The 21495-nt window shown below is 40.5% G+C and overlaps 4 protein-coding genes across 6 annotated transcripts; 1 reads left to right on the top strand and 3 right to left on the bottom strand.

Annotated features, from left to right (window-relative positions):
- Nucleotides 1-1037: 1037 nt before the first annotated feature.
- LOC110063663 (membrane progestin receptor gamma-B-like) lies at nt 1038-4613 on the bottom strand. Of its 2 annotated transcripts, none has more exons than XM_020770663.2 (2): nt 4398-4613; nt 1038-2776 (listed from the first exon to the last, which is right to left on the bottom strand). In XM_020770663.2, exon 2 carries the CDS (start codon nt 2760-2762, stop codon nt 1677-1679), a length of 1086 nt encoding a protein of 361 aa, XP_020626322.2. In that variant the 5' UTR covers nt 2763-2776; nt 4398-4613; the 3' UTR covers nt 1038-1676. The 2 variants fall into 2 exon arrangements, with proteins under 2 accessions (XP_020626322.2, XP_089138259.1); XM_089282133.1 differs by lacking the exon at nt 4398-4613 and adding an exon at nt 3695-3779.
- A 736-nt stretch (nt 4614-5349) lies between these two features.
- On the top strand, nt 5350-6977 carry LOC110063662 (membrane progestin receptor gamma-A-like). The gene has a single exon (XM_089282132.1). The coding sequence runs from the start codon at nt 5483-5485 to the stop codon at nt 6611-6613; it is 1131 nt and encodes a 376-aa protein (XP_089138258.1). The 5' UTR covers nt 5350-5482; the 3' UTR covers nt 6614-6977.
- Nucleotides 5747-15103, bottom strand: LOC110063602 (uncharacterized). Of its 2 annotated transcripts, XM_089282131.1 has the most exons (6): nt 12031-15103; nt 10969-11231; nt 9917-10293; nt 8779-9171; nt 7762-8148; nt 5747-7058 (listed from the first exon to the last, which is right to left on the bottom strand). In XM_089282131.1, exons 2-5 carry the CDS (start codon nt 11187-11189, stop codon nt 7763-7765), a joined length of 1377 nt encoding a protein of 458 aa, XP_089138257.1. In that variant the 5' UTR covers nt 11190-11231; nt 12031-15103; the 3' UTR covers nt 5747-7058; nt 7762. The 2 variants fall into 2 exon arrangements, with proteins under 2 accessions (XP_089138257.1, XP_020626252.2); XM_020770593.2 differs by lacking the exon at nt 5747-7058 and having other exon boundaries at nt 8011-8148; nt 8775-9171.
- A 126-nt stretch (nt 15104-15229) lies between these two features.
- Nucleotides 15230-20152, bottom strand: LOC149116185 (THAP domain-containing protein 1-like). Its single transcript, XM_089282134.1, has 4 exons — nt 19813-20152; nt 19516-19735; nt 19306-19422; nt 15230-16979 (listed from the first exon to the last, which is right to left on the bottom strand). Exons 1-4 carry the CDS (start codon nt 19963-19965, stop codon nt 16897-16899), a joined length of 573 nt encoding a protein of 190 aa, XP_089138260.1. The 5' UTR covers nt 19966-20152; the 3' UTR covers nt 15230-16896.
- Between the last annotated feature and the right edge of the window lie 1343 nt (nt 20153-21495).

Raw genomic sequence — 21495 nt, 5'->3', positions numbered from 1 at the left:
AACGAATCCGATAACGTGTGGACAGTGAATCCGGATATTTTCGAATCCGATGACTTAGCAAAATCGTGTCCAGTCTCTTACCGAAAAATTATTCAATATTTCGGCACAACGTGTAGGCCTAGTTTGTCTAGACTGAATCCGGATACCATCGAATGCGTGTGGACAGGCGAATTCAATTTGAATACGCTACGTGTGGACGGGGAATTTTTGAATCCGGAAAGAAAAAGTTGCGGATTCAAAAATATCCGGATACGTGCAGACGGGGCCTAAAAGTCTAGTCGATGTCTGTGGTGGCCCTTAGTACCGGATCTAAGATACAAAATAACAGGCTACTTTCGATATATTGAAATTCAGCTCGATAGCGAGGCCTAGTACCACAAAGAAGGGAAATGAAGAAACATGCTCATTCAATTTGCTTTGTTTGTGTCCTCTAGACCTCGCTGCTAGCTGAATTTTAATAATTCAAACTGTTAGACCCGGTCCAAACGCCGCTCCAGTCATGTTTTGAACCAAACTTGATTAAGTTCGACTTTAGAACGACTTTGGAGCGACGGCTGGTTCAGACAGCGTACTTGCGTCGAACTTAATTTGGGAGGCCGGTGGTAAAAACTTTCGCCGAGAAAATACGCGTTCTGAATTCAAGAACTCTGTCCAAATAGAAAAGCTGTGACTAACATTTCGCCGTTATAGCAATATTTAGGGAAGCAAATTCAAACTCAAGGTTCAGGGTTTGTATTTAGACAGGTTTTCTCCCGGCTAATTCGACTTGTTAAAGGGAAATCGCATAACCTGAGCTATTATCACGAAGAAAAAGCAAAAAGTGAATTTGCGCGAAAGAAACTCGCTTGTACAGTCCCGTTTCTCTTAAATCGAAGGCATACTTAATTTCGTTCTGTTTATTTTTAGTGACGACTTCGAGCTTCATGCATGACTGGTCACGCCACTCAATTTTGAGCCAATCACGAGTCCCGTTGTATGAAAAATACATTACAGTAATTAATCAGTAAGAAATCAGAAAAAAGCGATCTAGTCAAAGATTATTAGTTACTTAGGTTTTTATTAGCAGTTGCGTTGTTTTCCAATTTACCTGTAAATTAGTATTTTGTTCATTTCTCATCTGTCACCTTTCCAAGTCTTTCTTTTATAGTATACTGTTATTATAATATACTGTTATATATTGTTATTAGTTGCCATGGCTATTGTGTGCTCTTCTTATATTAATGTTTTGTATTCATATATAACTTAAACTATTTTAGACTTCCTTCATAGCATAGAAACAACGTTTTTCCTCGTCTTTTTTTTTTTCTTCTTGTGTGTTCATTTGTGCTCAAGTTTTCTTGCTGACCTGTATTTTATTTCTATTTAATGCTGATGTTAACTGGCTGCCTTGCTCCGCTAGCCCCTATGGTTATTCCAGGCAGCTAGTACTCAAATTTTTACTTTTAATCGTTCCAAATCTTTATTAGCCATAATTACAAAATAACCCTTAAACTGTGATTTGCTGAATTATTATTTTGAAGCTGGGGAAAATTTCAGACGACGCCACAGCCATAATAGTCTTCTAGGCAGAGGTTCGTTACGCTAGTCACGCAATCAGGCTCCTGAGCATTGCGTGACGAAGCCAAAGAGCGTCTGGGTAGGAGTCTGGAATGTTTTATGTATTGAGTGTAATTCTTCTAAACACTCTCCTTAACCTTAAGGTTCTTTGCAAACCAGACAGAAATTCCAGTGTTTATAAACATCACCAATATGGCCACACCCATGGTGTTGATAAGCGAGACATAGGCAGTTGCTTCCTCCAACAAGTGCTCGTTCTTCAGATAGCTGACATTAAGGTCCAAGATTTTGAACGCATATTCCGTTGCCAGGGCAACGCAAAGGTGCAGGAAGTGGTGGCTGTTACCAATGAGATCAAACCTCCCGGGAAAAAGTCGTTCAGGTAACCTACTGCTGTACATGAAGCCCGCGAGAGTTGTGCAAAATACGTGACGGAGATAGTAACTGACAGACTCGCTACTACAGGCAGACAAAGCTCTACACGATGAGTTTGTTGCGTGACAGCTGCATAGCGTCACGCCAGCTGTAAATGGCAGAGTGCTGAAAACCCAGGCAACGAGGGCAGGTAAAGCACGGAGAAGGGTACTGAACTTGTTGACTGCAGCATCAGTCTTACAGCAACCGTACGTCACAAGAAACGAAAAGAGTGCCGCTAAACACAGGTACAAAGATGGCGACTCAAAGATTATACACTGTGTGTTCATTGGCCGAACGTAGAAGAACATTGCTTGGCTCGAGGTAAATGTGTACAGGCTTACGGCGGCGTAGTCAAAGAAGAAGCAGATTTTGTATCCTCGCTCAGACATAGAGTTGAAAAGATGCGCAACGGAGCTTGTGGAGTAAAGTATTAGAGTTCCAAAGGCAGAGGCAAAGAGAGGTAAATTGAAAGGATCTAGCAACGAGTTGCACTGAGTGGCGGCGGCCGTTCCATAACGCACCAAAAAGTAACATGTTGTTAAAATGTGGCTCCACACGTTAAAGCTCTCATTGTTTAGGTAGAAAAGGCTCTTGAAACACTGCCAAGGTGTACTGTAAGCTCTTCTATATCCCGACTTGATGAAGGGTTCTCGAAGACCCTTTGGCATTTCGCGTTCTTCAAAAAGAAGCTTGTCCTTTTGTGTGGCGCAATCCTTCATGCTGTCGTTGTTGTGGTAAGTGGTGCTTTTGGTAGGATTGTAGTTTCTGTTGCGCTTTGTGCTTGCCATGCTTCCGTCAGAGGCTGTGTAAACAAGTTTGAAGTAGGTTTATACTAAGTTAGGAGACAACAGCTGGTACTAACCCTGTATTTATATCAAAGTCAATTCTTAGAGGAGTAAAGTGTTATTTAAACTAATGAAGAGCTTGGTTTTTAGCTTTTTATTGATTTTTCACCTGTGTCAACCGAAGTTATTGCGCGCGAGGCATGTTTACAAGACCCTGGGATCGAGGAAGATTACCATCGTTCTATATTTGCATAATTATTCGCTGACTCATTCCGTTCTGAAAATATGTCCTTGCCATGGAAACGTTGAACTGGCATGGCGTCTCTACACATATGCGATAGACTCCTTGTCGATGAAAATACTGGAGTCCTAAGCTAAAACAGCATTTTGCATATGGTGTATTTAACCCGACTTTAAATAAGTAATATTCTCCGTCGATATTTATAAAAATAAGTCAAGCGTAAAGTGTAGCTAGGTAACTGAAAAGCGTGAAAACAATGCATGAGAACGGTGCTCAAATGAACTTGGAATATCATTTGAAAACTGTAAAGCAGTGTTTATTCTTTTGTGTCGAATATGCAGGTATCACATAACTACATCAAACAAGCAGCTTTACTTGTTCGGGTATAAACAATACAGAAAATACAAACTATCAGATTTTGCTCTTACAGGATAAAAGCTGAATGAAAATTCATTTCAATCTTACAGTGAATAATTTCTATGTTTTCTCTACTTTGGTTTCTGTTTCCAGGGAATAAATTGGATGCAGCAGGTTCTGGCAAAAACTGGTCAGTCAAATTCTAAATCTTTCGTTAGTTACATCCCGAAACACAAGAAACTACATGCTGTGGTTTTGAAAAACAGAATACTCCATGTTACGTAACTTAAGCTCAGGAACACAGATTATTTTTCGATATAACCACCGGCAAACGTACCTTCCATGCATTTGCAAGTCTTCAAACAAAACTTCTCGAAGTACAAATCAGTTAGCGAAGAGCCGTGAGTTTGGGCGTCTTCGACTCATTAATAATTACAAACAAGGACAAATAACCAGTAACGCTTGATTTGCGACCAAACGCTAATTGGTATGCCAAGTCTTCAGATGCGTTGTAAAGTGATACATTAGCTTGGCCGAGACTTTGCACTGTCTTGTGATTTCCTTGCGTTAATTTCTAATTTCTAACCCTTAGCATTAACAAATTGGGCGAATTTCTGAATTTCTCGTCAAGGTCGGATGTGCACCCTGAAATTTTTGCTCACCCGCGCGTCATCACTGCTTTAGCGAGAAATTGTAAACACAATACTGATATCAAAGAGATGGGAGTTACTATTCCCATAGCCTGAACCCGGTCTTAGTATTTAATAAAGAACATAGCTAATCGTTAAAAGAAAAAAAACACAATGGCACGTTTTATAAGTCCATAACCGTGACCGAGTAGGCTGGAAAGATGGACATTGTAGGTCCGCACTAAGTTCAAACCCGATAACTGTTTCTTACTGAATAATGCGTGACAACGCTGCCAGACGAAACGTAAACAAGTAGTCCTTTCTTCGATCCTGAAAAGCCTATTGACTGTCGTTTAAGTAGTAATTTCATTGCTAAAACTAAGAGGAAGACAGCGGAATTAGTTTACTCACCGTCTGGAGAGATTTGCAGCTGAACAAGGTTATAATGAGATCACGGAGAGAGCAACACATTCATTCAGTTACAACCGTTCGAATCTTCAATTCTCGTTACTTATTTTCGTACATTTCTTACAATGTTACGGCTCAAAATTTGGCAATCAGCTTTACATCCGCTACTTCCATGAGATGCTGTTAGGTGTTAAAAATATTGCACCACTACAGACAGGAGAAATCAGCCTCCAGCGGTCTTTCAGTTTCAAAGTACACTCTAATACATAAATATTTATTCACAGTTGATTGTCAAATGGTCACGAAACAACAGCGCGTTCAAATGATCATCGCTGTCTAAGCTAAGTTACTAAATTTCTAGGGTAAATAGTTCTTTAAATATGGTTTGGGGTAATCTCCTCCAGATGTATATTTTATTGCTGTAGATGTTTCCTTCATGCGTAATTTATTCAACAACACTTCGTATGTAATTTCTGGTATTTATATTGATCCATGTCACTTTGTTTACGAAACACTGACTTCACACAATGAGTTTTCACGTAAATGGTAACGAGAACATGACTTGCGTTTTTAACCCTCGTTATTAAAAATGTGGAGAGTATAGACATTGCTCATATTAGACATCCCTAAAACCCACAAAAGTGACTTTAGAAAATAGAATAAGTGGCATGTTTTAGAAACGCTCTACGTCCTTGGAGAATATGAAAACAACACAATTCTTTGACCTTTTTTGAATTGCCAATTAGCATTTTGAAGATGAAAATGGAAAAAAATTATTCAAATCACTTGACAATATTTTCTGAACTGTTGCTCAAATGAAATTTTGTATTCATCTCAGAATGTTTTCACGAAGTCGCGGCTTATAAATAAAATAGATAAGCGATATACATTGTATAGCGTGACGGAGATACTGATGGAAATTGCTCGAAAACCGCAGAATGGTACTATGAACTTTTGCTTCTCATGTGAGTGACGTAGTATGTCTCTGTTCGTCATTTTACACCTCACTGATCATTTAACATTATTGCAAGACGCCTAAGTTTACTAAGAAGCAACGGGAACATTTCAACACAAACATTTATGTCGAAATGAAACTCCGATCAAAGTCCGTGATTCCTGCCCACGAAAAGGTAAATAATAATCGAAACAACAACGACAGAGGCGTTTCAGCGAAGTTATTGAATGGAAAAAGCGGGAAACATGTCCTTTTATACAACGTCAGTGATGTTCCACCCGGCCTTCACGAATCATTCGTCAGAACAGGATACAGAAAGCCTAACAGCACTACCTGGGAATGTCTCCAAAGCCTCTTTTACGTCAACAACGAGTCTTTCAACATGTGGAGTCATATCATAGCAGTTTTGTACTTTATTGTGCGGTATACAGTAGTTCTGCTTGAGTTACGACAACCGAGCTCGCCTCAGAGAGATTTCTATTGGCCAATGTTGTCATCGTTTATCGGAACAATCACCGTGTACACATTGAGCGTCACTGCTCATGTGTTTAACTCCAAATCGGAAAAGATGCACAGAGTTTTCTACTTCTTCGACTATGCAGGTATCAGCATTTATACCTTCACTTCAGGCCAAGTAATGTATTACTACAATCGACCAACTAACACCCAGTGGAGAATTTTCGAATCAGCAGTGATGTACACGCTCCTGGGCGCTGGTTTATCTTTTTTGGCAACGTTCTATAGCTGCAAGAGCAAAGTACATCTTCAAAAATACGGACCAGTCATCCGTATAATCGCAGTGTTCGCTGGCTGGATCAACACCGTGCTCGCTCCAACGGTTGGCGTGACGATGTGTAGTTGTCACGATGTCACGAAATGCCAGTCCTTCGTTTCCTGTAACGAATTGCTCGTTACGTATTATTGGCGTCACTGTTTTTGTTCCGTCGCGGGGGGAGTGATTTATGGTAGCAGACTACCTGAGCGCCTTCTGCCAGGAACATTCGACATCATAGGAAGCAGTCATCATTTTCTTCACATCTTTGGTGCTCTTTCCACGGAGTACGCGTTCAAAATTCTAGAAGTTGCGTTGGAGAGCCGCCGGGACCCGAGAAATGAAATTTTGGCGCGGTCACTGACTGAAATATCGAGCTTGGAGACATTGTTCCCAACCATTGTAGTTTTTGTTGTAAATATTGCGATAGCATTTTGGTTTGCGAAGTCGATTTACAACTCTAAAGATCCTGTGAGTAGGAACGAAATGTGATGTTCTAGAATTTCTGTAGTGAGGTACGTAGCAAGCCTAGTTGCCATGATAACGGATGCTATTTAACACATGAAATCCCTTTCGGATTTGCGTACTAGAATATATTTTGAAAATTTCGTTGTGTGAGGAAGGGTATATGCACACACCGCAGGGCGTATGTGTGCCGTGATCATTAATTTTACAATACTGATAGTGTTCCAAAAGCCTGATAATTTTTCACTTTTTCTAAATCGTTACAGTAACAGTAACAATTCAATCACTACAATTCGCAAAATATGTCAAAATAGAATCATGGCCGATTTTCGAATCTGTAACAAAACAGAAAGAAATAAAATCTTCATGGTTCTTGTTTGCCTGAATAAAATACGTCCTCTCTTTCACGCGCCTCTCGGCCCCGCTTGTATTCCATGAGAGCTGCCATTGCGATTTGACATTACAAACTCAGCTGTGGAAAAAAAATATGAAAGCGATATCACAACTGAAAATCTATCAAATATTTTCGATCGCGCACGATTGCTTTAAACAAGTCACGTGACTGAATATGCCCCAGCTAGATGTGGGGAATATCCAAGAGGTATTCCTCAGTTTTCAAAACGGCGCGCGATGTGAAGAATATTTGACAGATGATAAACACAATAGCCTCCATTGAGTGCGAAAATATGCTCGGATATCATTCTCAGATATTATCCTCAAAGCTCACTGTTTTCCTCGAGCTATGCTCTCGGAAAACTGTTGGCTTCTCGGAACAGATAATGTCCGCGGACAAATATCCGCGCATATTTTCGCGCCAAGTGAAGGCTATTGTTTATATAATTTGAAATAAAAGACAATTGCTCGTGACTTTCAACAATTCTAATCACAGTTCAAAACTAAATCAGACTTCAAGGAGTTCAGCACGGTACCGTGAGTTATTTAGACCACGTACAAAACTACTTTTAAATTGAAGGAATCCTGAGAATAGTAGTTTATTAAGATAGCAAATCACCAAAGAGAGTGATAATAAACCATAAGGAACAAGGATGGTTAAGGATGGAGAAGATTCTGACACGAATTACAAACTACGAACTTGAAAAATTTAGCTTAAACTTTTCAAAATGCACAAACCGTGACGTAACTCCATTAAGGTCGAAGTAAAATAGCAAACCTACCTTACTTGTTGCCACGGTAACGCAAGCTTGAATTAGGAGGCTTTACTAACTCATACACGTAGTAACCATCACAAGTACGGACCCTGATGACGACTGTATACTGACAGCAGTTGTCTTCCCAATGAAAGAAAGCTTCTCGGACCGCTCTACCTTGCTTGACAGCTGGGTGTTTACCACTGTGCCAGCCAAGAGCATGAGTGCTGCAGCGCCATGTGGGAACACACTGCTCCGGTATCTGAGTACCAGACTTCCTTATCGTGCGATACCAGCCAAAGCTGAGAGCGTTTGGACCTGTATTGTCTGTTTTAATGTGGCTTCTGTCAGTGTTACTCATGGCCCGGTCTGCTTGATCGAGTACTTTGTAGGTGTGGCATTCAGAACCCAGCGCTATAAAACAGCAAAAATGAGCATAACAGTGTTGAATCAATGTCATCCCAAAACTGTTTTAACAAAACCTAGCTGTAAGGAGTGTTTTCACACTCAATTTTACTTTAAGGGCCGAAAATAACTCAACTTATTTTTCCACAAGTAAGAGCAAGTAATCTCTATATGACAGGTGACGTCCTTCTTTTCTAACCTGAAGAGATCAAGAGTATTGCTACACCGTCCGTCTCGATGTGATACTAGTCTATAGCAAATTGCTTCAACCCTTATCCCCCTTCCTCCCCTCCCCACATCTTCAGGTTGCCCCAGCAGCACTCAGCTAAGTACCCGCCTCGACGCTACGGGCAGATGAGCCTCACCTGATCCAGGTAGTCTATCATACCTGGATCATGTCAGACAGACAAACAAAACGACAGATAAATTGTCGTACAGACAGACAAAGACGCTGACGGTCAGTCAAACAAAAGGACGGATCAGAAATGATTTGGGATGCATGGATGCATGGATAGACGCAATGACTAATGAGCGTATACATGAGCTTAGTCGGGGTCATTGCAGGTGGGGCGGGATAAGTGTCTGATTTCAGTCAGTGTGACTATTATTTACCACTCATGAAATAAAATTCCTACCAACACTTATGGTTGCCACAGTAACGTGCAAAGCAAATAGGAGTGGGTGGGAGCTCATACACACAGTAACCTCCACAGTTCAAGATCTTGATGTCGTTTTTCCACCTACAGCAGTTGCCATCCCAGTAATAACAAATTTCACGGGTAACTATTCCTTCCTCGACAGCTGGGTGTTTACCATTTAACCAGCAAGTGGCCGTGGTGCCGCAGACACCTCTCGGAACACACTCCTTGGGGATCTGGTCACCCGTGTTTCCCATCATGCGGTACCAGCCTGTTGAAAACTCGCCCTTTCTGTCACATTTGTACTTTGAGCCTGGTTGGTTCTTATTGCCCATAGCGCGATCGGCTTCATCTAGTTTCTGGTACTGGTCACTTTGACATTCTAAATGCGTCCCTAATGGTTGGAAAAGTACGTATGCATAGTATCAGCCACCTTGGTTGGTCAGCAAGGAGCGGAAGCAACTTTATGATGTAGGATACTGTACCATTTCGGAAGGTAACCTCAAAGCGAAAACAGTTTTTGATTTATAGCGACGATTTCGTTGAAAAATCGTTGATTTGATGGAGAATGCGCGACGAAATCGACGTCGGCGTTTATTCATACAGACAATCAAAAGTGTTATATCCAGCTAACGCCTAGATTTGCCAGAAATAATTTCTTACTGAAATATTAAATCAAAACTAAGAGAATAATTAGATCATCTTTCCTCGATAAAATATATCACTATAGCTGTGAATACAGTGAAATCCCAATTTCTCGAATTTTCGACCTCCAGATCATGACACGAGCTAAAACCAGCCAAAAGTCGTTTCTCTCCCCTCAGTCGAACACTGTAATTTTACCCCCGATTTCTCGACTGACTGCATGATTTTTCAAACTAATTTTCGTTTCCCTTGGAGGTTCGAAAAGTTGACCATTTCCAAGTTGCATTTTGCCTCTGTTTCAAAATGAGTCCTCGTGTGAAACCATTCAAAGTGAAATGCTTCCCCTTAAAGGTTCATTTTCATAGAAATTAATCAAACTCATTTCCATTTGAAAAGTTTTGCACGAGGACTCGTTTTGAAACAAAGGCACCAGGTAACTCGGAAATGGCGTATTGGGTTCCCCCATAATTAATATGGAAACCACCTCTGAGTACCTAAATAACACCGGGATGTAGGCCTGACAGAGGTTCTCAGGGAATCACGATTTCTTCTCACTGAGCTGTAGAAGTCACGCCATCTAACCACTATACCGCCCGTGCCTACATCACACCTGCTGGCTTCTTCCGTAATCTCGCTTTCTGCCAACACTCTGTTCCATAAATAGAAACCTGTCATTTCTACGTTTTCCGCTCTGCCACCCCTTCCAAGTTGCAACTCCCCACCTGCAGTTCTTGTACCTGCAGGACATTGTTGATATTTAACTTGTTTTCCATCCTTGTAGTAACTCGTGTATCCTGAATTGGCTGATCTGTCCCACGGAAGGCAGCTGTGATGCCAAAGACCACCCATCAGATCAGAAGCTGCGAAGTTGCTGTAATATTTAACACATAAAATGAATGAATGAATGAATGAATGAATGAATGAATGAATGAATGAATGAATGAATGAATGAATGAATGAATGAATGAATGAATGACTGATTGATTCATTGATTCATTGATTCATTGATTCATTGATTCATTGATTCATTGATTCATTGATTCATTGAATGAATGAATGAATGAATGATTGATTGATTGATTGATTGATTGAATGAATGAATGAATGAATGAAAGAAAGAATGAATGAATGAATGAATGAATGAAAGAATGAATGAATGAAAGAATGAATGAATGAATGAACGAATGAATGAATGAATGAATGAATGAATGAATGAATGAATGAATGAATGACAGAAAGATCTCGAGTGTAAAGATGTTCAAAGCACTCCTTGCCGAGAACAGCACATTATTCTAACCGCGGACAAATCACTAATTGGACTGTTTAGCAACAGCAGACGCTACAATCAACTAACAGTGCGCTAATCCATGGACCAAAAGTCCGAAAGATGCCTACCTCTAACAAATGAATAACCTTATCCCTTTATTCAAAAACACGCCGAAATAATAATCGTTTTGGACAACGAAAGTATAAAAACGTAAGAAGGTACATTCAATTGATGAAAAGATTTATCTCTTATGTGGTGCTATATCAGTAACTAACTTACCATGTGGGCGCACTGTTTCCAATTCCAAAGACCAGCTCATTATCATCATTAAGTCCAACGAAGAAGATGTTTGTCGTCAATTTATCGGAAGGGTCCAAGTCATAGGCACTGAGGTACATCTGTTTATTTGCACTGGCGTCGCACTGAGTCCCAGGCTTCAGCCGCATACACACGGTCATTTCTGACAGCTCTGGAATATCTTCAACCTTGATGGCGTTCATTTGTAAAGACGGCTTAATCACGACACTCAAAAGTTCTTATCGCTGCAAAGTCAGACAGAAATTGTTAAACATTGTGGTGTAGGAAGATTGGCCTGCATCACCTCGTTCCCAGACTCTCTCTTCTTCTGCTTTCTTTCCAGGGGAAGAGAGACCCTCGGAAAAAAGGTTGGACTGAGGTAACTTCTGCTTTACCAGCAGCTGGCATTACATGCATTACTGCCAAAACCAATGGCGAAAGTTTTATGATGTTACTTGTGTGTCTGCACGTTTGAAAACGGTGTTATTGACAGTGTCAATCTTTTAGCCACTGGTTACAACGAGTATCACTGCTTGCCTTGGTGTCATTGCATGGTGACATTAAATGCATAACTGCTAGCGTACCTGGCATAGCTTGGGATTACGCGTGACGACAGTGGCATCGAACGCATAACATCTGGCATTGCTAGAATTGTATACATTGCGGGCATTATACGAACTGTTGCCTGTATTCCTGGCATCTCGCTATATGCATAACAGTCGGCACTGCTGTTGCGCCCGGCTTGCGTTTCTAATAAATTTTACGAAATGGTGAATCACGAACTGATCTAGAAGTCTTCTGACAGCTGGTCGTTTCTCTTAGGGTCCAAAGATTGTGTTTATCCGCGAACGCGAATGCAAAGGGGCAGTATGGACAATGGGATTGACGCTTATGAGTGCTGCGCCCATGGCCCGTCCCAATCCCCGACCAATTTCGAGAGAAAGACAGACTGCTAGCAGTCTACTGATCTAGAGAAAATCGACGCGTAAATAGAAATAGAGCACTCTGTAACCGACGTAAGTCAATTGGTAAATCAATACTTACGTTTTCGACTACACATCTTTCTCCCCAAGTACGGCACACCCACAAGGTGAAGATTATCATACGACGAGAGACCTATGGAGCAGACAGGAGACGTAAATTCTCTGCTTCAACCTCGATAGCGGTTGTTGCTAAATGCAGTTCCAGTTACTCAAAATGCGTCATTTTCATAGGTTAGATTTTACCAATGGGATTTAATGTTTATTGTAGTTATTTTATAAATTGTGAGTACAAATAAATGGTTGTTGTTGTTGTTGATGTTACCATTTGATTTGATTTGATTTGATTCTTTGCGTTTGTCCGGTCCCTTAAAAAGTGCGAATAAAAACGCTTGTGTTGTCCTGAACTGATCAGTTGTCAGTGCAATTTATGTTCGTCATTTCGTCCTGTCTCTGAGTTGGAAAAAAATGAAAAGGATGTTTGGATTATCACTGAACAACACTAGACATATACTTACGCAGAGGAACAAGAGACATCAAGAAAATAACGGCTTCATTGAGGCCTTTCATTTTCAAGCAAACAATGATAAACATAATCAATCGACATCTTTGCTATTGTAAAATACTAAGCAAGTTCAATGACAGGAGGAATCTTACAACAATTAGGGGTTCAGTCAAAGAAAGATAAAGCTAGTGTACTTTTGAGGGAAGAAAAATATTTTCAAAAAACTTGGGCGCTTGGAAGACTACAAATGGTGTGCAGAACTGCTCGAGGAGCTACAGTGCAATCTGGTTATAAGCACTGAAACACTCATTTTCGCCCACTTTCTCTCCTGCTACCGTTGAGCAATGTTAAAAAACAATTAAGGATTAAGGGATGTGTTTTATAAGGCACATTTATTTCACGTTAGAGGGTGCATTTATGGCGAGGAACAATAAATATTGCTTATTTATGTCATTTTAAGCTAGGCTAGAAACTCTCTCCCAAGTGACGGCAGCTTCGGTGATCAGCTTTGGTCAAAATTAAATAAATGTTCGTTCAGTTTGGGCCGGGGTGTGTTAGGGTTAGAAGTTAATCTGTTTCAACGAGGACAGTTGAATTGGAAGCCAGAGAGGCGTTACTTTTAACGCTAATGGAGGATTAATGATTATGTTTCATGATTTCAAAGTGTAACATTATATTTCGAATGCATAAGAAAGGTCAATGTTCTATGTCACAATGCATCTTCTTATTCAGTGTTAGTTAACAATTGTACACCGAAGTTTTCAAATCTAGCTTGTTTGTACATTAAAATATAGTTAAATTTATGGTTAACCCAAAAACAAATTTCATTGAAAATTCTATTATGTTTTTTGCTCCGACTTCCATACAGTTAGTCAATCATTACCTGTAAAGTAAGTACTTCTTTTGTTTACTCATAAACAGGTGTACTTGGTTGACTATACCAGGGAGAAAGCTAGAAGTGTTGTCGTTTTTGATCTTCTATACATCTATCATTAACAGCTGAAACTCAGCCACTAAGTTGCTCACTGGCAATGTTCGGTTTGGCAAACAGAACCTTAGTTTTTCTTGAAATGACTCAGAGCTAAGACCTATAATAATCATTTTTACTCTACTGACACGGTGCCTCTTTGTGCCTCTTTGCAAACAAAAAGGTTCCTGCTGGTTGATCTCGCAGATTTGTGTTTTTCTATTTACAATTATCCCTTATCGCTTAGTGTAATCAGCAACAAAAGCAAAATGTATCATATAAGAACTTAAAACAGTTCTTGTACGTTTATAAATTTAATCGAACATCAAAAAGACGGCAAGACAATGTGTTTTTTTATTTGAAAATTATACGATTTGAAATTTTGAAGCCCAAAACACTCTTGAAGATTGTTTCAGTTTTGACTCGCATCTGCACTTAGTCGTGATTTTTGAAACAGAATCCATGAAACGTAAATCGAAACAAACTTTGTTTAAATTTGTTCCCGGCAATCTTAAAAGGTCAAATATCATGTAGTGGGAAAAAGCCTGAAATCACCGTTGCATTTTCGTTATATGTACGTTATTTGGATCGCTTTCTATTTGCCATATTCATCCTGGTGTTCTCTTCTACATCAGTTTGTTATTACAACTTTGATGACAAGTTAGTTATCGAGGCTTTTTTACACAGTTCTACGATAAAGAGTGGAAGCTGGTCTGGTTCTTTTTTGCAGACCTTCTTGTGAGCTAAATTAAAAGACATGAAAAAATCGGTATTTACAGGGTTTATTTTGATTTCTGTAATTTAGTCATTTATGTCAATTAGGAAAACGTAACTGAAAAGTGACATTAGTAAATTTTACAATGGCAATGTACATATGTTTTATGGTGATCTCCGTACTGTTTTGACCAAATTTGAATCATACTAGAGAATGAACAATAATTTCGTCACTCGTCTTCAGGGAATTCTTTTCAAACTTACGAAAATCATTAGTCTTCAACTGTGATTCAACTCTCACAAGTTAAGAGCATTAACAAAAGACATCTGATTCCGGTGAATAATCTTCAACATACTTTCGGTTATTCTAAGTAAATTAAATTTACTTTAAGACTATTTAAAACATATAACGTTACCCACCGTATTGTGTTGTGAGGACTCCAATACAGCGACAATAACGCAGTGAGTAATGTCACCTGGCCAGACCACCATCTTATTTACTTGTAATTTCAGTTACCTGCACTACCTGGTATGCATGTAAACATTTGCCGTTGAATAATCAAAGCTTGAGGCCAAGATGGCTGGATATTCGCCGAGATATCTTCTCTGTTTTGTTATAAAAACGTAAAAAGCAAAAAGATCGAATCAAGTATATATTACAATAAGCCATGTCAGCCTTTGCTGGGTCCTCTATCCTGGTCGAATTAGAATTTGAAGATGCTGGTTTTTGTGGAGGGAGGAAAACCGGAGAACCCGGAGAAAAACCCTCAGAGGAAGGCAAGAACAACAAACTCAACCCACATATGGCACCGGGCCGGAATCGAACCCGGGCCACATTAGAGAAAGGCGAGCGCTCTCACCACTGCGCCATCCCTGCCATCTGCTCGCCACCTTGACAATGTGTCTAAAGCTTGTAATAAACACTATACTGCGTAACTCGTGACGTTTCGGGGGTTAAGGCAACATCGACTAGAGGCGAAAACTCAGTTCACACATCATAAAGTTTTAACTGAATTGATTACAGTATCAGCTTGTTAAAAAGGTGTCGAAAAGTTAACACCAAACAAAACAATAAAGTTATTGTTTTGTTTTTTTTTGTTTTGTTTTGTTTGGACGAGTGGCAAAATGAAAAATGATTTCCTTTTAAATATTAGAAGTAAATAATTCAATATACGTATACAATTTCGCGTGTTTCTTAGTGTTTTCGTCTTGCCGTCTCCGGCTCTTAAATATTGGTTTTAAGCATTTTCATGACTTGCTTTAAAAGATGTGCGATCAAAAAGATCTTCAACAGCTCAAATTTTGTCAAAAACCTCACGTTACGAATCTTACTGACTCTCTCACCCCGCTTGGTATCGTTATACGCTGAAGAGACAGTCCTGAGTACTTGATCCGATGTGCAGTGTTACTTCTCAAAGCAAGTGCAATATTAGTTCAGTCCCTGGACTCTCGTTTCTTCCTGCCCCATATGGGTGCTGAACCCGGCCGGGCGGGCGAAAAGAGAGTCCTTCTCGGGTTTAGCCCTGAATGGGGCGGGAAGAAAGGAGAGTCCAGGGACTGGACTAGTGCAATATATACCGATTTTGCAAACGGAGGATTAATTAAATTTAGTTTGTTGTTATTGGTGTTGTTGTTTTTCATCCAAGATTGTGGCAAAGCGTACTTCCTACTAAATCATACCGCTGTCTTTCATTACAGCCTATTCAAAGATTATTCAGTGCATTTAGTCGAGGGCCGGAGGGGTACTCACCAAGTTTATTGGTGAAGTGTGCGGCACGAATTATCCTTGAAACATGAACCCTATTTCAGACCATTATCTGTGATTTTCCATACCCTCTTTCAGACCTAAACCAAAAATTAATACCCCATTTCAGCCCTCTAAAATTAGTACACAGCTCTGACATACGACCGCAACTAACCAGAAATGGTTTCCATTCCGGTAAAAATTTGGGAAGAGCTACAAATTCGCCAATGTTGATGCGGAAAAAACTTTCATTGCAAACAAAATACCCATTGTCAAGCCAGAGTGAAAAACATGTCCTTTTTCAGACCAAAATGGTCAAAAACCATATCCATTAGCGCCACTCTTTCCTGTATGGCCCATATGAGGGAGGTCAAGGCTTAAAGAGTAAAGACTGGTTTTCCAAATTTTCCACACATTTAAAAAACCCCGATACTTAAGCAGCTGGGTTGTTCTTTACAGGATATTGTTTTACATGATAACACCAATGGCTGTCGCCAATACGCAGGGATAGGTTTGTTTCAAGCAAATCAGTATAAGAACCAAAACGACTCCTGAGATATAATTGAATTTATACATGCGACTGCCATGAGACAAACGCTATCCAAAGTGATATTTTTCCAAGTCATTTTTCAAAGCATTTGTTTCTTGAGGTTCGCTAAAATTGTAAATATAAATAATTTTATTTTGACCTTGTGTGTTTTTGAACCAAGATTACACTTTGTTTTGTCTGTTAGGCGGAGTTTTTATTTCATATCATATAAGTATGTCGCCTTAGTGTCAATGTAAATATCAAGAAGTTTGCTTTACGCATAAAGCAGACAAGATTCGCAAATAACGTGACATTTTAAAGACAATCGGGGCTATTAGAAAACCGAGCAGCTAACTACACCTGCTGTTTCAGCCAGTTTCTTTCTCGGTTTTCTGAAAAATGGCGTCTTCGAACTCTACCTCAAATGAGTCCGTGGTGTGTGAAGCTCCTTGCTTCCTTCATGACACGGATTTAGTTCGCGTTTTCCGCGTCGCTCCGTTTGCGCTGATCGCGTTTTTCGCGATAACAGGTAACATTCTGGTGCTGGCGGTTGTCTGGAGAAAGAAAACAATGAGAAAAACCATCAACTTCTTCATTGCTAACATGGCGTTGAGCGATTTAATCTTCTCTTTGGTTTACATTCCCCGGATTGTCACCATCCTATCTCTTGGATACAAGTGGCTCGTTCATGGTTTAGTGGGCTTGATATTTTGCCATATGATATCATCTCTCGTTGAAATAACAGTCATCGTTTCCGTCCTAACGATCGTTGCGATAAGCGTGGAACGTTTTCTGGCCGTAACGTCCCCGTTACGAGCGTTAGTTACGACAAAAATTTGCGCGTTCGTTATCTCCGCTGCGTGGCTGATCGCGATAAGTGTGAAAATCCCGACCCTTTTTGCGTCAAGCTTGGTTGATTTTCAAGGTAAAACGTACTACATTGTCGACTTCGATTTAACTTTTGGTGCAGGTTCGGGCCAGATCTACTTCAAGTTTGTGTTCATAGTTTTATATGCGATACCCTTCTTAGTCACTGTGCTGTTAAATTCAGCGATTGTTGTTACGATGCTCAAAAGGAGAGTCCCAGGATACTCGCTTTCAGAAGCTTGCAACAGACAAAGGGAAGAAACTAACCGTCGCGTGATGAGAATGGTTCTTGTTTTAGTATTAGCGTTTCTATTATGCTGGTCGCTCTATTTCGTCTTGATGGTGCTGCGTAAAAATGGTGTGCGTGTTTCCTGTGATGTTCTGTACTTGAGGTTGCTGCTGGCTCACTTCAACGCCGCGCTCACTCCCTGGTTGTACGTGATGTTTAGCGAAAATTTCCGCCAAGGATTTGAAGATATTTTGTCCCAGCTGGGATGTCCGGTTCTTTTCGCTCGTCAGAGTGACTCTGTGCAATGTACCTCTATCACGAGTGGCAGACAAAATTCTGCGGTAGATAATTTTGAGGCATGTTTTGAACTTAAGACTTTGGGATCTCCCCACACCGGCTCAACTGCGCAGTTGCTGGATTGATCTTCTAATCGCCATATTTCCACGATATATTTTTCAGATTGAACTTTTTTTTATGTGATCTAAGAATGCTTTTGTAGCAGTTTTTCTGTGAGTGTGTAACTGTACATCTGCGCGCATAATTCGTAATCCTAGTTTCTAGCTAAAGGGGCGGAACCCATCTTACGAGGGATAAGTCATGTTTTTTTTCTGGAGAAATCGCGGCCACAGATGTTAATCACCTTAGATTCTGGGCTGAAAAGTCAGAGACAATTTCCTTAATTGCCCAATTATGTATTCTGTTTAGGTAATAAAAACCTGTTCCTGTTAGGAATATTTTGACCGCAAGTTTATGGCTACTCTAAAGAATTATTTGGTTCTGGCTTTGAAACGCCATTTTTTCCTCGTGTCCACGTGACGTAAACACGAGGTATATGTGGGCCTTCCCTACATTCCTCTGTAAGAATTATATTCGCGTTTCTGTGTAAGAAATTCCTGTCTAAACATTCTTTGCGTTCTTAATGTAAGATTCCTGTGCAGGGTGGCTCTGGAAACTCTGGGTTAATCAATTTTGTCTACGAAAGATAGCCATAAAAAGTTGAACTGACGGCGGTTTGTGCTATTGGTTTTGGCAACCACGCTTTACAGATTGAAGACACTATTTATTTCTTGTTTTTTTACGGGGATTGGCATGCAGACCTTGGAGACTGAAGCATTTGTGACAGGCTGTTTTTACTGTTAGTGTCCGAGTCCACGGGTCACACAACTCGCTCCCGATTTAACCAATTTTGACAACAGGTGACAGGCTAAAACGTTGAAGTGTCGACTTTTCTTAGTCACGCAGACAAATCTAAAGATTGCAACGAGCGAATTAAAAACTAACAACTAATGCGTATTTTCTGCACATAAACAAACAGGTATAAATCACATAAAATTATAGTTAATATTATGTATGTTATGATCAATATCTCACTCTATATATCAACATGGGCCAGATCAGGGCGTCAGGTCAGATGGAATTAATGTGTAATGATACCGGAAGTGTAACGCTTTTGTTTTGCTTACTTAAGACTGCGAGCAGTCTCTCTTTTGCTTGAAAACCCGTGGGGAAGAAGGCAAATCAAATGAACGTGCGAGCGTGACTGCGAGCGTGACATACAAGGGGCGAGCGACGCCCGCGTTATTTACAGCTCGCGGCTTCGTATGTGACCCTCGCACGCTCAATTCGCCTTAATCACAGTCCGCCATGTTGGATGCAACGTCACCATTTTTCGCATCAAAGCGAGGCCACGCGTGTTGAAACATCATGGCTGAGTCAGCGAGTACTTTGATTTCTTCAGAGTTTTGGTACTGCAATCTGGTGGACATACCGACAACAATATTTACCTGTGACAGTGACAGTGTATATTGGCTCCGAGAAGTCTACAACAACAGGAGAGGATGACAGTTCCGGTTGGACCTCCATAGAACTTTCCTCACCAGAAGCTTGGCCGAAAGTTGATGCTATGGATTAAAATGAAAAACATAAAAATACTTCTGATTATTTTACGATTTTAACCAAGGAATGTTTAAAGAAATATCGACAACAATATGTACCTGTCACAGTGACAGGGGACGATGGCACGCTTACATCAAACAATCGCACTCGTGCACGCGGTGGTTCTCGCTTTGTCGGAGATTTTCTGTTCCTGGGTGATCTTGACCAGCAAAAAATACTCGGAACTGCATGCTTCTCCAGAACACGCTTCCCTGTTAAAGTTGTCTGAAAATCCGCTTCCTTAAAGTGTACAGAACATACTCTTGTGCTGTTTGTTATCTGTAGATGGACCAGATCATAATAATTAATGTAAATACATGTGCGCAACAATGACATCGATAACCTAACCAACTTACCTGGACACTTTTGCCCACGTCTCGCCGTATTTTGACAACCCACTGCTTTCGAATGGCTTCATCACTGGGAAATTGGTGAAAGGTATGATTTGGAATATTTTTAGCGCGATTATTTTTACATTGCGGCACGCAACAGTGATCTCCGTTGGGCATGATTGCAGATGATCGCCTTGTCTCCTCGATCGCCGGAAGTGACTTTACACGCGTGGCCTCGCATTGGTGTCAAAAGTACATGACGTCAATCCAAGATGGCTGCTGTGCGATAAAGGCGAATGATGATTTGCGTTCTTCTTTACGTTCTTCCCCACGGATTTTCGAGCAAAAGAGAGACTGCTCGTAGTCTATGTTTACTTTACATTTTATTAAAAGCGGGAGGTATAGTTCGGATGTCACGCTGCTAGCGTGAAAGAATTACACTGAGATGGAATCATAACTACAGTTATGACCATAGGTGACCCAAGCTCTCAATGTTATCCTTTTTCACTTTTATGCGAACGTTCAGCCTAACGTGACATATGGCATATACTATTACATAACGACCGAATTTGACTACGCGAAACGTGACTCTGGCCTTGCAGTATATGGAGGTGTTGTGTTACAACGGTTTGATGTATAAAGGTTTGTATGAGAAAGCAACGGCTTTGCTTGAAAAGTCAATTATTCTTATATTTTGTGAATAAAATCTACTTACCCTGTTACTGTGTTGTATTCTTTGTTGTTTGCCAGCTCCTCAGGCCGATCTAACGCGATTTCGGCGAGTTATCGTTCTGTGGGTTTCCACTACTAAAAGAAAGACAAGGCCGGACACTGATTTCCGGAGTGCCCGCCGCTCGAAGCGAATAAGTCCACTGAAAATAACCCTGCCGGCTCAATTCCTCCGTAGAATCGAAGAAGAGATGTTGAAGTTCCATGTCAGTTCACTCGCTACGCGATTCCGTCCACAACGCCTTCGCAACGATACATTTATTTCGAGATTGCTTCGCTCGCAAATTCGAAAACAGCCGCGTCACAAAAGTTAGGACACTTTCGCGGTGTTGGGTAACTATAATTAGCCCGACTGGGGGTAGTCAGCAACGATTTGTCAACGGTCAAACCAAAATGCTCCCCGGGTAACCGGGCACTCCCTTTATGGGTTTGACAAATAAAGCACGAGGGTACCCGGGGAGCATTTTGGTTTGACTGTTGACAAATCGTTGCTGACTACCCCCCAGCTTCATCGCAACTTGTCAAGGGTTCCTGGATTGTGTATGTGGGAGGACTCCATGTAATGACATATATCGTGAAGCTCTGCTCAAAAGTTTTCAGGTTTCAGATATAACTATTAAAGGGTAAGGGATTTCTGAATTCACGTGTATAATGAAAGCGTACGGAAATCTTTCTTTTAGGGATTTCCCTTCTTCTAGTTCTAAAATGTTGTTGATAATCTCTCATTTACTCTCATGAGCCAGAATGAGGGGATTCTGATATATTGCTCAAAAAGATATTTTAAAACTACTTTCTAAGGGTTTAGAAAAGGGATACAGTATTAAGGGGTTGGACCTTGAGGTGGAGCTTCCCCATTTAAAACTATGTAGAATACCTCCCCCCCCCCCCCCCCCCTTCTCCTTGTGTAACAAGGATGTTCAAATTGTTTTCTGGAAAAAAGCAAAAACAAAACAGTGCCAATTTAAGAGATTGTGTGAT

Source organism: Orbicella faveolata, unplaced genomic scaffold, assembly GCF_042242905.1.
Source record: "Orbicella faveolata isolate gen_17 unplaced genomic scaffold, um_ofav_v1 contig_12, whole genome shotgun sequence".
Classification (NCBI taxonomy): Eukaryota; Metazoa; Cnidaria; class Anthozoa; order Scleractinia; family Merulinidae; genus Orbicella; species Orbicella faveolata.
This window is presented reverse-complemented; position numbering and strand designations above follow the sequence as displayed.

Bases quoted from the DNA above. Each gene is read 5' to 3' on its own strand.
- LOC110063662 (XM_089282132.1), top strand. From the start codon at position 5,483: ATGAAACTCCGATCAAAGTCCGTGATTCCTGCCCACGAAAAGGTAAAT.
- LOC110063602 (XM_089282131.1), bottom strand. From the start codon at position 11,189: ATGAACGCCATCAAGGTTGAAGATATTCCAGAGCTGTCAGAAATGACC. The intron at 10,294-10,968 runs GTAAGTTAGTTA...TAAATATTACAG, and splicing joins GGAAACAGTGCGCCCACATG to CAACTTCGCAGCTTCTGATC. The intron at 8,149-8,778 runs GTTGGTAGGAAT...GCTGTTTTATAG, and splicing joins TTACTGTGGCAACCATAAGT to CGCTGGGTTCTGAATGCCAC.
- LOC149116185 (XM_089282134.1), bottom strand. From the start codon at position 19,965: ATGCCCAACGGAGATCACTGTTGCGTGCCGCAATGTAAAAATAATCGC. The intron at 19,736-19,812 runs GTAAGTTGGTTA...GTCCATCTACAG, and splicing joins ACGTGGGCAAAAGTGTCCAG to ATAACAAACAGCACAAGAGT. The intron at 19,423-19,515 runs GTACATATTGTT...TTTAATCCATAG, and splicing joins GTCCCCTGTCACTGTGACAG to CATCAACTTTCGGCCAAGCT.